Source organism: Citrus clementina, unplaced genomic scaffold (assembly GCF_000493195.1).
Source record: "Citrus clementina cultivar Clemenules unplaced genomic scaffold, Citrus_clementina_v1.0 scaffold_9, whole genome shotgun sequence".
In the NCBI taxonomy this organism is placed as follows: Eukaryota; Viridiplantae; Streptophyta; class Magnoliopsida; order Sapindales; family Rutaceae; genus Citrus; species Citrus x clementina.
Genome location: NW_006261964.1, coordinates 30,411,596 through 30,424,809, shown reverse-complemented (window position 1 = coordinate 30,424,809; position 13,214 = coordinate 30,411,596). Strand labels below are relative to the sequence as shown.

The following is a 13,214-nucleotide window of genomic DNA, read 5'->3' as shown; positions in this document are numbered from 1 at the left end:
CCAGAAAGCGGGAACACGATCCCACAGAACCGCGGCCGTTACGCTGTTCCCAGAACACAGAATCGCGGCCGTTACGCTTTTCCCAGAACACAGAATCGCGGCCGTTATGCTTTTCACAGAACACAGAATTGCGACCGTTACGCTTTTCCCAGAACCGTTGAAGGACACGTAAGTCCCCACGTTTGCGACAATGCAACGGTTAGAGTCCCGTGAGGGGCTGCCACTACCCGAAAAAGGGGGGGATGAAGGGCAAACGGAAAGGTGGGGACAGCGGCTATAAAAGAAAAGGAACTCAACGGAGAAAAGGACAGAAAAACGGAGAGAGGGAAAACGCTGCCAAATTGCAACCAGACCATTGTCCTACGAATTTCAGATAAACTTCTTGAACCCAAATCACATTGTTTTCCCGTAAACACCTTGAGCTAACTTAGGCATCAGAGGGTTTACGCCGGCAAAACCACCGGCGTCTCTGATCCGTTTTTAGTGAGCGCAGGTCTATTGAGAGGAAGGGGGACGATTCCAGTTCCAGTGAACGAGCAACAACAGATAACACAAACGTTGGTGAAAGAATCTGGTCGGTCAAAGGGCGAGCAGATTTCAGCATCAACACTTATTGCTCAAGATAAATGTAAGCCTTACAAATATGAACTTGTTGAGAATCCAAATCCAAACTTGTGAACAATGTCACGATGCCCATTACAAATTTGAGCAATAGTAGGAACAGTCCGGGCCTGCGTCCCAGGTCGCTTTAGAAAATTTTTGAAGACCTCTGACCTTACTTCCTTTGAATTTATAAAAATATCCCATTTGAGTGTTAAAATTTTGAAAATTTCAGTGCTTATCTCTGGGATACGAATCCCCCAGCCCCAATAAAAAAAAAAAAATCCCAGGTCGCTTTAAAAAAATTAAATTTGTTAGTTTGGTTGGTGAGAGTAGTCGAAAATATTTAATGAACTGCGAATACTTGCGAATGGAACTTCTTTCACAATTTTTGAATTTTGAACTGACTGCACCGCACGCAAGTTTCAAAATTTTGGTAGAGACGCGAGTGAGGAGCGTGATCCAATCCAATGATGACATGTCATCAATCATATGTTGGCGCGTGGTCAACCCTCTTCGCCTGAGCTGATGCCATGTTGGCATGAAGAGGGCAAAGAGTTAAAGAAATTTCCAAGTAAAGCAATGCTATTGGCTCTTGGCTATTGGCCACAGTCTAGTTAATCAGGAAATTAGTCAAGCCTCATAAATGCAGTCAATGGCAAGGTAAAAAATATCCGAAATGAGTTGAAATTGATGGGTCGGTGAGTTTTTTTGACCGGTAGCTGTTTCTGCTTCGATCATTTATTTATTATTGGACCTCTGTTTGTGCTCTCTCTAGTTTTGTAGGTTATTTATGCTTTTGGATATGTGATGAGGTCATCTGTCGGTTTAAATTCATGAACTTAGGATGCAATTCAAATACAAATTAAAATTTAAGTATCGAAATTCTTAATATTATTGATATCTTACTGTTGTTATTATTATTTTTATTATATTTATGAATTTTTCTGAGTTATTCTGATTGTAGTTTATAACAAGATTTTTTTCAATAAGTATGTGAATAAATTTTATTTATCCATAAATTACATTAACTATAATTTTAAAAAATCTTATTATTATTACGACAATCTCTATTTTACATATATGTAAAATACATATTCTTCATATAAATAATACATATATGGGATCCACGTATTATTATGATAATAATAATAGAACCTACAAAAAAAAAAATTAAATTACCAATTTAACCCTAAAAAATAAAAAAATTATATTAATTTTTAATTTTCAAAAATTAAATTATTACTTTTTATTTATTTTGGCTTACTTTTACATTATTTAATTATTTTTTATTAATGTCCAAACAAAAAAATTATTATAAAAGGGTAATATTGTAAAAGAAAGACAAAAGAAATAAAAAGTAATAATTTAATTTTTTGATAATTAAAAATTAATGTAATTTTATTTTTAGGGTAAATTGGTAATTTAATTATTTTCTTTTTATTAATGTCCAAATAAAAAAATATTATAAAAGGGTAACATTATAAAAGTAAGCTAAAAGAAATAAAAAGTAACGGTAGGAGTATCAATACTTTAACGACATGGACGTTTTGAGACATTTTTTAAAATATAGGGACTAAATGGATACTAATCTTAAAATATAAGGACTAAATAAGCTTTTACCCTTTATTTATTCATTTCATGTACTGAATAAAATGGGTGGCTAACTTATGGATGGATTAGTGTTCATGTGGATGTTGATTTTTGTTTTGGCATGCATGAGTTATCCTTTAATAATTTGATGGTGCACATGCTCGTCCAGTCTTATATTTAAATTGTCAAATGGTTCTGTTTCGGCAATATAAACTTGGCACTTACGTTTCGGAAATTTTTGAAGAGTTTATAAAATTCTGTTGTTTGTTTAGGAAAATAACTGTTTGATGTTTTGGCAATATAACCAAGGTAATGTTGCACTGATAATCATTTTTTTTAAAGTTTGACAGCTTCAGAAACGATATTAATCTCAATTGTTTTTATCATTAAGTTCAAACTTTGAATTTTCTACTTAATGATGTTTTGAGAAGTGGGAAATTTGTTGTTTATGCTTTAGATTGCATAAGTCCAGACACAAGATTTGGTTATGGAATTGAATGTATCCTGTGAAATCTTTTTACGATTGAGGGTTCTTTTCTTGGTTACAGTGGTGTCATTGGGTTTCTGATATGCTCAACAGAGGGACCTCATGTTGATTTTGCGAACCCCATTAATCCTATTGAGAAGTTGGATGGAGCTGACAAGCATAAAAGAGAATTAAGGTTCTATAACTCAGAGGTAAAGGCTCCTCATTTCAAGTCTAGCTTTCCTTGGTCGTTACTTCTTGATTCTTTTTCTTAGATAACCTAAATGCTTGTGTGGTTGAATTGTCATTGAGTTAATATTTTGGTAGTGTTACTGTGTTAGATGAGAAAGTATGATGGCCTGCATTTAATATTTGTGTTGTGTTGACAGATTCAATTATATAGTTGCCTCCGCGTCGCTTGCATTTTTGAAGAGGGAGGTGAGCGTACTTAGTGATTCTCCAACTCCAAGCCAACGAATCTGCGCGTCCTAATGATTCATAGCAATCATCCCATTTATTTATGATTAGCGAGATTTAGTGCTTCCCATGTTATAGTTTATAGGATGATGATGATATATGTAGACGAGGGGTTACGCCTTGAGCTTGACCTTGGAGACTTTGTGGATGATCTGATTCTAGCAATGTATCATGGTTCTCATTTGACAATTAATACTTATTTTATTATATTAATAGCTTACTTTTAAACCTTCATGAAAATTATATGATTATGGTTCAATTTAGATTTTCTTTTATTATAAAAGTTTTGCCAGTGGCCCTCTTAGCCATGGATTGATTAACAAAATTTTCAACAAGGGCGTGAACTCGCTCATCCTCAAAAACCATTATTGGATGGAATAAATATTAAAATCAGGGACACGCTAATTTAATACAGCAGTGATATTCTTACAACATTTAACACCACACACACTCACCACCAAACGGTGCGTTTTGAGCTAAATATTAATTGTCCACACATATTACACACAACACGCGCTGCTCCCACCGCACATGCTGCTCACAGAACACAGCTCAGAAATTGACGTGTAGCCCGAATCACCCATAAGCTGATTCTCCCTCTCTCACCCCTTCGTCGATTGCATCTCCCACATCACTAAAATATATCCCAGATATATTTTGGTTGCAATTTTGGTTTTGGTAACAATCAGCAAAAGATCAAGATGTTCGCATGCAACATATCATGTGCCAGGTTAAGTGTTAATCTTAAACGATTGTTCAAGGGCTGAATCCACGAAATGTAGAAAATCTTTATATTAACTGATTCACTGGTACAAGAGCACTCTTCTTTTACTTCACTCAAAATCAATCTAAATGCAATTACTAATCAATTTAAACTCACTTGACAATACAAATCGATTACAAATGCAAAACTTGACCACGGATGCAATCACCACAAGCAATACAATTCCAGCTGAATCTTCACAAATTCAAGCCATAAATTTTTCAAATTTTCGAGGTAAGATTTGTGGAGAGACCCACGCCAGCTGTGAAGAGACCCACGGAAAGAGAGAGAAAGCCGACGGTGAGTGTTGTATGGGTTTTGCTCGTTTGCTATGCGAGCTGTGTGTGCGAGAGAGAGAGAGAGAGAGCCAACGGCCAGATGTGGGGACACCCACGGCGAGAGAGAGGGAGAAAGTTGACGGAGAGCGCACAGAGCAGGGGAGGAGGAAAATGAAACGGTTGCGTTTTGGTGTGGGTTTTGCTTGCTCGTTTGCTGTGCGAGTCTTGCGCGTGTGTATTGAGGGGTAATTTTTAAAAACCTCCCCTGAAGTTTGGGTTTATTGCAAGTAGATGGCGAGAATCAGTTTATTTATAAAAAATCCCCTACCGTCAGTTAATTTTAACATTGACCGTTAGTTGACTGTGCAAAGACAATATTACCCTTAACAATAGTTTGTAGACTGACATAATTAAAAAAAAAACTAAAATTGTTGGCGCAAAAAGCACAAACCTTATTTTTTGACAATTTTATCCTTGTCAATTCCAAAAATTTACAATATCATAGGTAAAGATTATAACTATTTCATTTTCAAGTTTTTAATTTTATCTTTCTTGTAGGAACTTTAAGGAAATATTAATAATTTAAAGAGGATTTTTCAAGTTGTTAATTTTATCTTTTTTGTAGGAACTTTAAGAAAATATCAATAATTTAAAGAGGATAAAATAGCCAACAATTTTGATTTTTTTTTTTTAGTTATTTTTGTCTACAAACTATTGTTAAGAGTAATATTGTCTTTGCACAATCAACTAACGGTCAATATTAAAATTAACTGATGGTAGGGAATTTTTTACAAATAAATCAATTCTCGCTATCTACTTGCAACAAGCCCAAACCTCAGGAGAGGTTTTTAAAAATTACCCGTGTATTGAGCTGCCACAGAAACCTTTTTATAGTTAGCATAAAACGCACCATTTTGTGCTAACTTTTGTACTAAATGTTGTAAGAGTCTCATTTTCCAATTTAATATCATCCGTTGTGTCTCTACTAGTTATAATTTCTATTATCTTTGTCATCCATATTGCCTAAGAATTTTCTCGTCTTTACTTAATGCTGACAGAGCAAGCCAAGATAATAGTTTGGAAGTTCTCCTGAGAGTCAGCTCTGTGTGTGTGTACATAAATTTGAGCTTTTTAGAGAGCTTTGAGCTTTCATACTGTTATTAGAGCAAGGTAATTCCATTACGGACTGACGTTTAGCAGTTAAATGCTTACTCCCTTGGTGTACATATAATTTCTGCATGATAAATTTTTCTGCAAAAGGGACGGTCCATACTGCCATCCGAACCAGAAATTAGCGCATAGAAAATATATATGTTCAACACTACAAAGGAGTTTTGCTAACTTCATACATATATATACATCAACTGTATCAGGCATCGGTTTCTAATATCTCAAACTCAAATACACTCGTCCAAATTTATTCTTGAGATAGGTCCTTAATTAAGATCATGAACAAGGCCTAAAATACTAACGTTGCTGCACCAGATCTGAATGCCCCAAATATTATTGTAGATGGCGACGGTGGCGTTCCTTGTGCGGACGCATGTGCACTCCATCTAGTTTGTCAAAATACATGTATACATCCAGTGCAATGTTTTGCTTAATGATCAATATTCAATAGTACCTGCTTTAAATCATCCGCCATAAGAACAAATGCTTCAACATTTGTAAGAGCTTGAATTGTTTTAGTTGATATAGGAAGGTTGGATGAGTCGCGGTCAGCCTTCGCCCAAGCAATGAGTTCTTCTCCAGAAAAGTCACCATCTTCCAGATGGTTGTTCAGGTTACCAGAATTGCTTGAGAATCCAGTTATGCTCCTGGAAGTGTAGGTCCTTGACTTGCCTTGCAGCACGAAGAGCATTTGATCAATTGGGTTTCCCTCCCGGAGAATGTAAGAGCGCTCTGTGAAGACAACCGGCTTCACAACATCACACAATCTCTCCAACGATGAATCACTCCAGTTTCCAAACTCTTCTACCTATACAAACATACATCCAATATCGTTACTATAATCTAAAAGGCATGATGCTGATAATGAAATTCAGCTTCTGAATGAAGAAAATTGAAAATAAAACTTCATCTAGAACTATCTCAGCTGAAATGAGATTCATTCCCTAACACTAAAACATATCAGGTTTGAGTTCACGTTGAGGTGATGTGGACTTTAGCGATTGCGCTTTCAAAACTATGCAAAAGTTCAAACAGTTACAAACATTTACCCTCGAGTTCATTCGATTGGCTACAAAAGAGCAAAATATTTTTATTAGTTCTCCTTTGTCAATTTCACAAATTAACGAATAGCAGACACAAATATAGTTGTAAAGATTTCTCACTCACTTTTTTTAGCAAGTCTAAGCAGAGCTTCTGTTTTATGTTATTTCTGAGGTGCCTTGGAAGATGATTCACCACATACTCTACGTCAACACCCGTGGTTTGCAATTTCGATTTCTGATATTCCTTGATCTCCTTTTGGAGTTTCTTAGGGAGCTTTCCAAAGGGCAGCCACCGGTCTATTTCTCGTACCTTCTGTCTTATCTCATATACTTTTGACGTTTCAGACTGCACATTGCCCAAGAATCATGGTTCATAGAAAAGTAAAATTTATTGCGCTTCCTCTTAATCAAGCATAAAAACCAATTTTGAGAGACAAGATGCAGATGATTAAAAGAAAAAAATGAAAAAAATAAGGTACACCAACCTGAACCTTTCCAATCAAAAGGAAAAACAACACTACCCCAGTGATGGTAATTGAAATTACAAAGATGTTTTCCAAGACATTGGTACTTAACGGGAGACCTTGACCAAAACAACTGCAAAAGTCAAACCCACAAATGTGTTAGAACCAATGTTTTGAGCTTAATTGATAAAAAACACAAACATACGTATGCTTTAATATATGCACAAAAAACAAAGAAAGGCGTACACAAAAAGATTGTTAAGAGAAGAATGATGTATATTCACAACTTAACCTGAGAGTTTGCAGGCTCCATTGAAAACAAGGAAAGTACCTCCGAAAAAAATTGTTTTGATCCAAAACACCAGATTGAATAGCATCACGGAATATCCCAAAATCATAGATAGTTGCATTTTGAGTCTTTGTAGAGCAAAAATCACTAGAAAATGTGTAGTTTGTTAAACTGTCATCACAGTGTAAAGGAAGGAGGCCACATCTGGTAAAATCTGTGCAGGCTTTCTTCCAACATTCAGCCTTTCTTTGTACGGCGAAAAAATACCATAATGATCCAAACCCCTAAACAACCATCAAGTAGATCATCAGGAATTATAAATTACCCAAAAAGAGTAAAGAGAAATATAATATATTGGAGACTTGGGAGGCAAGGAAACTTACATTAGCAGCATGTAGGTAAAAGAGATTGAACGTAAGCCTGGCCCATTTAGTTTGTTTATATGAATTCTTCCTTTCTTTAATCAATGCATACAATCGCTTAACCTTTAGCAAATGTTGGACAATAAACAGTTTCATCACAGAGAAAAATTTCTGGCCACTCATCACGTTACTATAAACTAAAAGCACCAACACCTGAACAGTTTGTACACCATAAAGATAGAATTATCAATTATGAAATATGATTCCATATGAAAAGAAAAAGAAAATTACAACCTATGTGTGCTTGCTAGGAATCCAACATAAATTGGTTTGGGCGTCCATAGGTGTGCGCGCGTGCCCTTGCTTGGCTAATTGGAACAAATAAGTAAAAAGTACGACAGAACAAACATTTACCTGTGGGAGTGGAAGAATGATGGCGAGATCAAATAGGAAGACGGGCAACAGAGATATGCTATAATTTCGATGCCAATTCTCCCATAGTTGAAAAGCATTATTTATCAAAAAATATATATCACATCCTGTGCGTTCAACAATACCCACCCTCAAAACCCATATGTCAAATTGGAAGCACTTTTTGTCATCGTTGATCACGGGAAGGTACAAGAAAACAGGATCAAATACCATGGAATACACATAAATCAGCAAAAAATTAACTTCCAGGAAACGTTTCGGCAGATCACGAATCTGCTGAAGGGATGTTTTTTCTCCATTACTCAAGCTTTCGATCCGAGTGCGATAAACAGATTTTCCTGCTTCTCTCGCGCTCCTACTGATGCTGTCCATTTCAACACTAGCAACCCGTCTCGGCGTTCCTTCCTCTAAATTCAAGTCCCGAGACTTCATCGTCATCACCATATACGATAATTGTAATAATACATAGCTTGCACTTCAGCTCAGTAGGGCTCTATACGTATGTCATTAAATTAATAGACAACTCGCTTAAGGCTTACATAATCAACGAAGGGGAAGGGAAATTTAAGTAAATGAAGCAAAGCTTGATTTCAGTTTCCTTCAATTAAATACAGGTGGATCCTTCACAAATCATCACTTCAGTGGCTGAGTCTTCGGAGTTCAGAGCATGCTTATCTTATGTGCTAATAAGTATCTAGACACTGTGGTTCCTCAAGACTTTGTCTTCATACACAATCAATCAAACAACCAAAAAAACAAAACAAATTCCAATAAATATGTAATTTCTGTAGCACCTTTTGATTGAGTTGGGGCCGCAGGCAACTAATAGTTACGACTTGAGGTTAGAACTTATCCATATGCACATTCTCAATCTACGGTTCATTAACCAAAATTTTGGCCCCGAGAGGCTGCAAGCCTTATCACGTCCCTCGTGTTTTTTGCTCACTAGTAGAATTGAGTCTTTGTGCTTATTGCTCAAGATAAATGTAAGCCTTACAAATATGAACTTGTTAAGAATCCAAATCCAAACTTGTGAACAATGTCACGATGCCCATTACAAATTTGAGCAATGGTAGGAACAGTCGGGGCCTGCGTCCCCGGTCGCTTTAGAAAATTTTTGAAGACCTCTGACCTTACTTCCTTTGATTTTATAAAAATATCCCATTTGAGTTTTAAAATTATGAAAAGTTCAGTGCTTATCTCTAGTTCAAAAATTGAACTTACTTACTGCTAGTTCAAACACTGAATTTTTGTGTAAAAAATAAATCAATGGTCATATATTGTTATTTAAATTCTTATGAAATTGTATTATACTAATAAGGGTTTAAAATGGAGATAAAGAAATCTCATTTGTTAAAGACTAATTCTCACCCTTTATTATTATTTGAACTCAGATGACTGCGGGTGCAAAACATTTTTTCAGTCAGCTGAATTTCATTAAGAGATGACATTGTATTATATGTTGAATTTGATCCAATCGAAAATTTTTTCTGGCTCGTCACTCTCAGACATAACTTAGTTCACTATATGAGCATATTACGTGATTGAATTTCATTGTCTTTTGTTGATTCTCTGACCATCTTATGATGTCTAGATTGTAGTATATAAACCAGGTAATAGAAGTCTAAATACTTTGTATATAAATTTTAATGTCATACTGTAATTACTGTCTGCCAATACTATTGTATTTTTCACTTTTACAGTCAGAAAATTGTGCTGGGGCTTACTTATGATACGAGAAATGTCTCATTTTTATCAAAAGAAAATTACACTGCAATATACGTCCGTGGCAGGCAAACAAAGGACGGTTAAGGTATCTTCATCTGGATTTGTAATCTCGTTGATGTAGAGTTTTACATCATTAAAGATTCCGCCACGTGTCACACATGAACGAATCTGGCACGTGCCGACCACAATCTCCCATCTCATTATGTTCCTTCCAGTTTTCTCTCACTTTCTCGCGACAGAAAGTGTCGAACTCAATAACAAATAAAAATTTCACAAACCCTTTTTCAAGTGCATTGCATAAACACTTTCTCACTCCCTGAAAAGTTGTTAAAGGTACAATTTTTAACACCCTTTCTGGTTAAAAAAAAAATGCATTTCTGATTCTACCAGGCACTTGAACAGGCTTCGGTTTCTTTGGTTTTGTAAATTAATGGTAAAACAAATTAAAGATTAAAGCTTTTAGGGGTTTGCTTGCTTCTTGCTGTTCATTTTGGTTTCGCAATTATTAAATTTTTAATTACAGTTCTCGTACATTCGTGCATTGATTTTTTTTTTTATTAAGATTCATTCAATATCGTGTTTGTGTTAGGTGCTTGGTTCTTATATGTTGTTGGGTATTGGTGAATGAATGAGATGACAATCTGTTCATAATTATTATTAGGCAATGGTAAAAAGAAAAAAAATTAATTCTGTTAGTTTGGTTGGTGAGAGTAGTCGAAAATATTTAATGAACTACGAATACTTGCGAATGGGTGAATCACGTAATCTTAATTTTTGTGAAGCCGTGTATTCGCAAAGGCAAGTGTGTGGGCGTTAGGGGTGGGCAAATTCGGTTTGGATCGGTTTGAAATATTTTCAAACCGATATCAACCTAAAATTTTTTCAAACCGAACCGATCCAAACTGATTGGATCAGTTTGGATCGGTTTGGATCCTCGGTTTGAGCTTATTAGCTAAAAGCCCACTTCTTTTATATTATTTTACCTAAATTATTTGTTTTTTTTTGTGTCCGTAATCCAAATTGATACCTCTTTTATATTATTCATATCTACTTTGATATCTACATAACAATTCAAAGATACATCCATACAAGTTTGCAGCATAATACATCCTAATAAAGATGTTCTTAACATGTTCATTCAAAACAAACTCACAAAATTAAAATAAACTTAAACAACATTTGACAATTAAAATATTGTGCATCTTGTCCGTCAAAACTTATGGCCCAATTACTTTTGATTTGTCAAAATCTGCATAAAATGATAAATATAATTAGTTAGATTGCTTAACTTAGAATATAATGTAATTATATAATATTTCTAGATTGGATCGGTTTGAATCGGTTTGGAATCCTTCCAAACCGAAATCCAAACCGAGTGATGTCGGTTTGCAATCCAATAAACTAAAATCAGTTTTTTTACTAATGAAACCGATCCAAATGATCGGTTTGGATCGGTTCGGTTAAAATATGCCCACTCCTAGTGGGCGTGGTTGATAGGAAACTGAGAAGCACAAATGCACAACAACTTCTTTCACAATTTTTAAATTTTGAATTGATTGCACTGCACGCAAGTTTCAAATTTTGTTAGTTACAATAATAAAATCGATATGACTACTACATGTCTCCATTTTACAACAGGAGTGCACGGCACCAATCAAAAATTAAATTTTTTATTATTTAATAATAAAAAAATTCTGGATTAATTTTATTGCACACCCAATGAACAAAACAAACAAAAACTAAAAAAAATAAAGTAAATATCATTGTCGGTGGCCATCTTTATCCAGTCATCAAAGAATTGGGTAAAATTATTGAGTGTTTTAAGTGTATTATTATTCTGTGTGTTTTTTAAATTATTAATTATTTATTGTGGTTATATATTAATTATTCGTAATAATATTTTATATACATATTAAAATGAATAGATAAAAAATAATACTCTTCAAGTACCAAAGAATTTTTCTCTCTTATAAATTGAATCCAATAATTTAGTTATATTTATCTCATTATCTGTAATCTATTATTACAAATATTTAAACTTAAAACATACAAATCAAGATAATGTGATTGTTAAATTAAAACTCTTTCCAAAGTCAATAAGTAATCTTTCACAGCTTACAAGGCCTCAACTGATGAGCATTTATTTATGCATTTTGGATGGCCATAGGAATTATAAATCTTCCAGAGGCATCAGATTAAGGACGAATTACAATAAATAATAAGTAAAGCGATTGTCACAAAAAAAAATTTTATTTCAAGAATAATTAGTGTTCATAAAGAGTTATGGATGCATTAGCGTTTATTTATTCATTTCATGTACTGAATAAAATGGGTGGCTAACTTATATTTAAATTGTCAAATGGTTCTGTTTCGGCAATATAAACTTGGTACTTATGTTTTGGAAAATTTTTAAGATTATATAAAATACTGTTGCTTGTTTAGGAAAATAACTGTTTGATGTTTTGGCAATATACCCAAGGTAATGTTGCACTCCGTTCTATTGATATCTGTAGTTCTATTAATCTTTTGATAATCATTTTTTTGAAGTTTGACAGCTTCAGAAACGATATTAATCTCAATTGTTTTTATCATTAAGTTCAAACTTTGAATTTTCTACTTAATGATGTTTTGAGAAGTGGGAAATTTGTTGTTTATGCTTTAGATTGCATAAGTCCAGACACAAGATTTGGTTATGGAATTGAATGTATCCTGTGAAATCTTTTTACGATTGAGGGTTCTTTTCTTGGTTACGGTGGTGTCATTGGGTTTCTGATATGCTCAACAGAGGGACCTCATGTTGATTTTGCGAACCCCATCTATCCTATTGAGAAGTTGGATGGAGCTGACAAGCATAAAAGAGAATTAAGGTTCTATACCTCAGAGGTAAAGGCTCCTCATTTCAAGTCTAGCTTTCCTTGGTCGTTGCTTCTTGATTCTTTTTCTTAGATAACCTAAATGCTTGTGTGGTTGAATTGTCATTGAGTTAATATTTTGGTAGTGTTACTGTGTTAGATGAGAAAGTATGATGGCCTGCATTTAATATTTGTGTTGTGTTGACAGATTCAATTATATAGTTGCCTCCGCGTTGCCTGCATTTTTGAAGAGGGAGGTGAGCGTACTTAGTGATTCTCCAACTCCAAGTCAACGAATCTGCGCGTCCTAATGATTCATAGCAATCATCCCATTTATTTATGATTAGCGAGATTTAGTGCTTCCCATGTTATAGTTTATAGGATGATTATGATATATGTAGACGAGGGGTTACGCCTTGAGCTTGACCTTGGAGACTTTGTTGATGATCTGATTATAGCAATGTATCATGGTTCTTGTTAAGTAAATAAGAGCATCAGCTCTGCCATATCATCATCCCCACCCCGGGGTGGGTCACCTCAGCCAAATGGTACGAGCAGAGCACTGATAATGAGCCTTATACAAGCATGGACCGACCAAAGATGAGTACCGGCCAGGGGGATACACCGACCAGAGACATATACCGAGCAGATACTCATTCCCCAAAGAGCGGGAACACGATCTCACAAGATCTCGACA

The 13,214-nt window shown here is 34.8% G+C and overlaps 1 protein-coding gene across 1 annotated transcript; it reads right to left on the bottom strand.

Annotated features, from left to right (window-relative positions):
- Window positions 1-5,768: 5,768 nt before the first annotated feature.
- Window positions 5,769-8,150, bottom strand: LOC18033090 (cyclic nucleotide-gated ion channel 1). The gene is made up of 6 exons (XM_024184531.1): window positions 7,920-8,150; window positions 7,527-7,718; window positions 7,147-7,427; window positions 6,876-6,987; window positions 6,515-6,736; window positions 5,769-6,155 (listed from the first exon to the last, which is right to left on the bottom strand). Exons 1-6 carry the CDS (start codon window positions 8,148-8,150, stop codon window positions 5,778-5,780), a joined length of 1,416 nt encoding a protein of 471 aa, XP_024040299.1. The 3' UTR covers window positions 5,769-5,777.
- Between the last annotated feature and the right edge of the window lie 5,064 nt (window positions 8,151-13,214).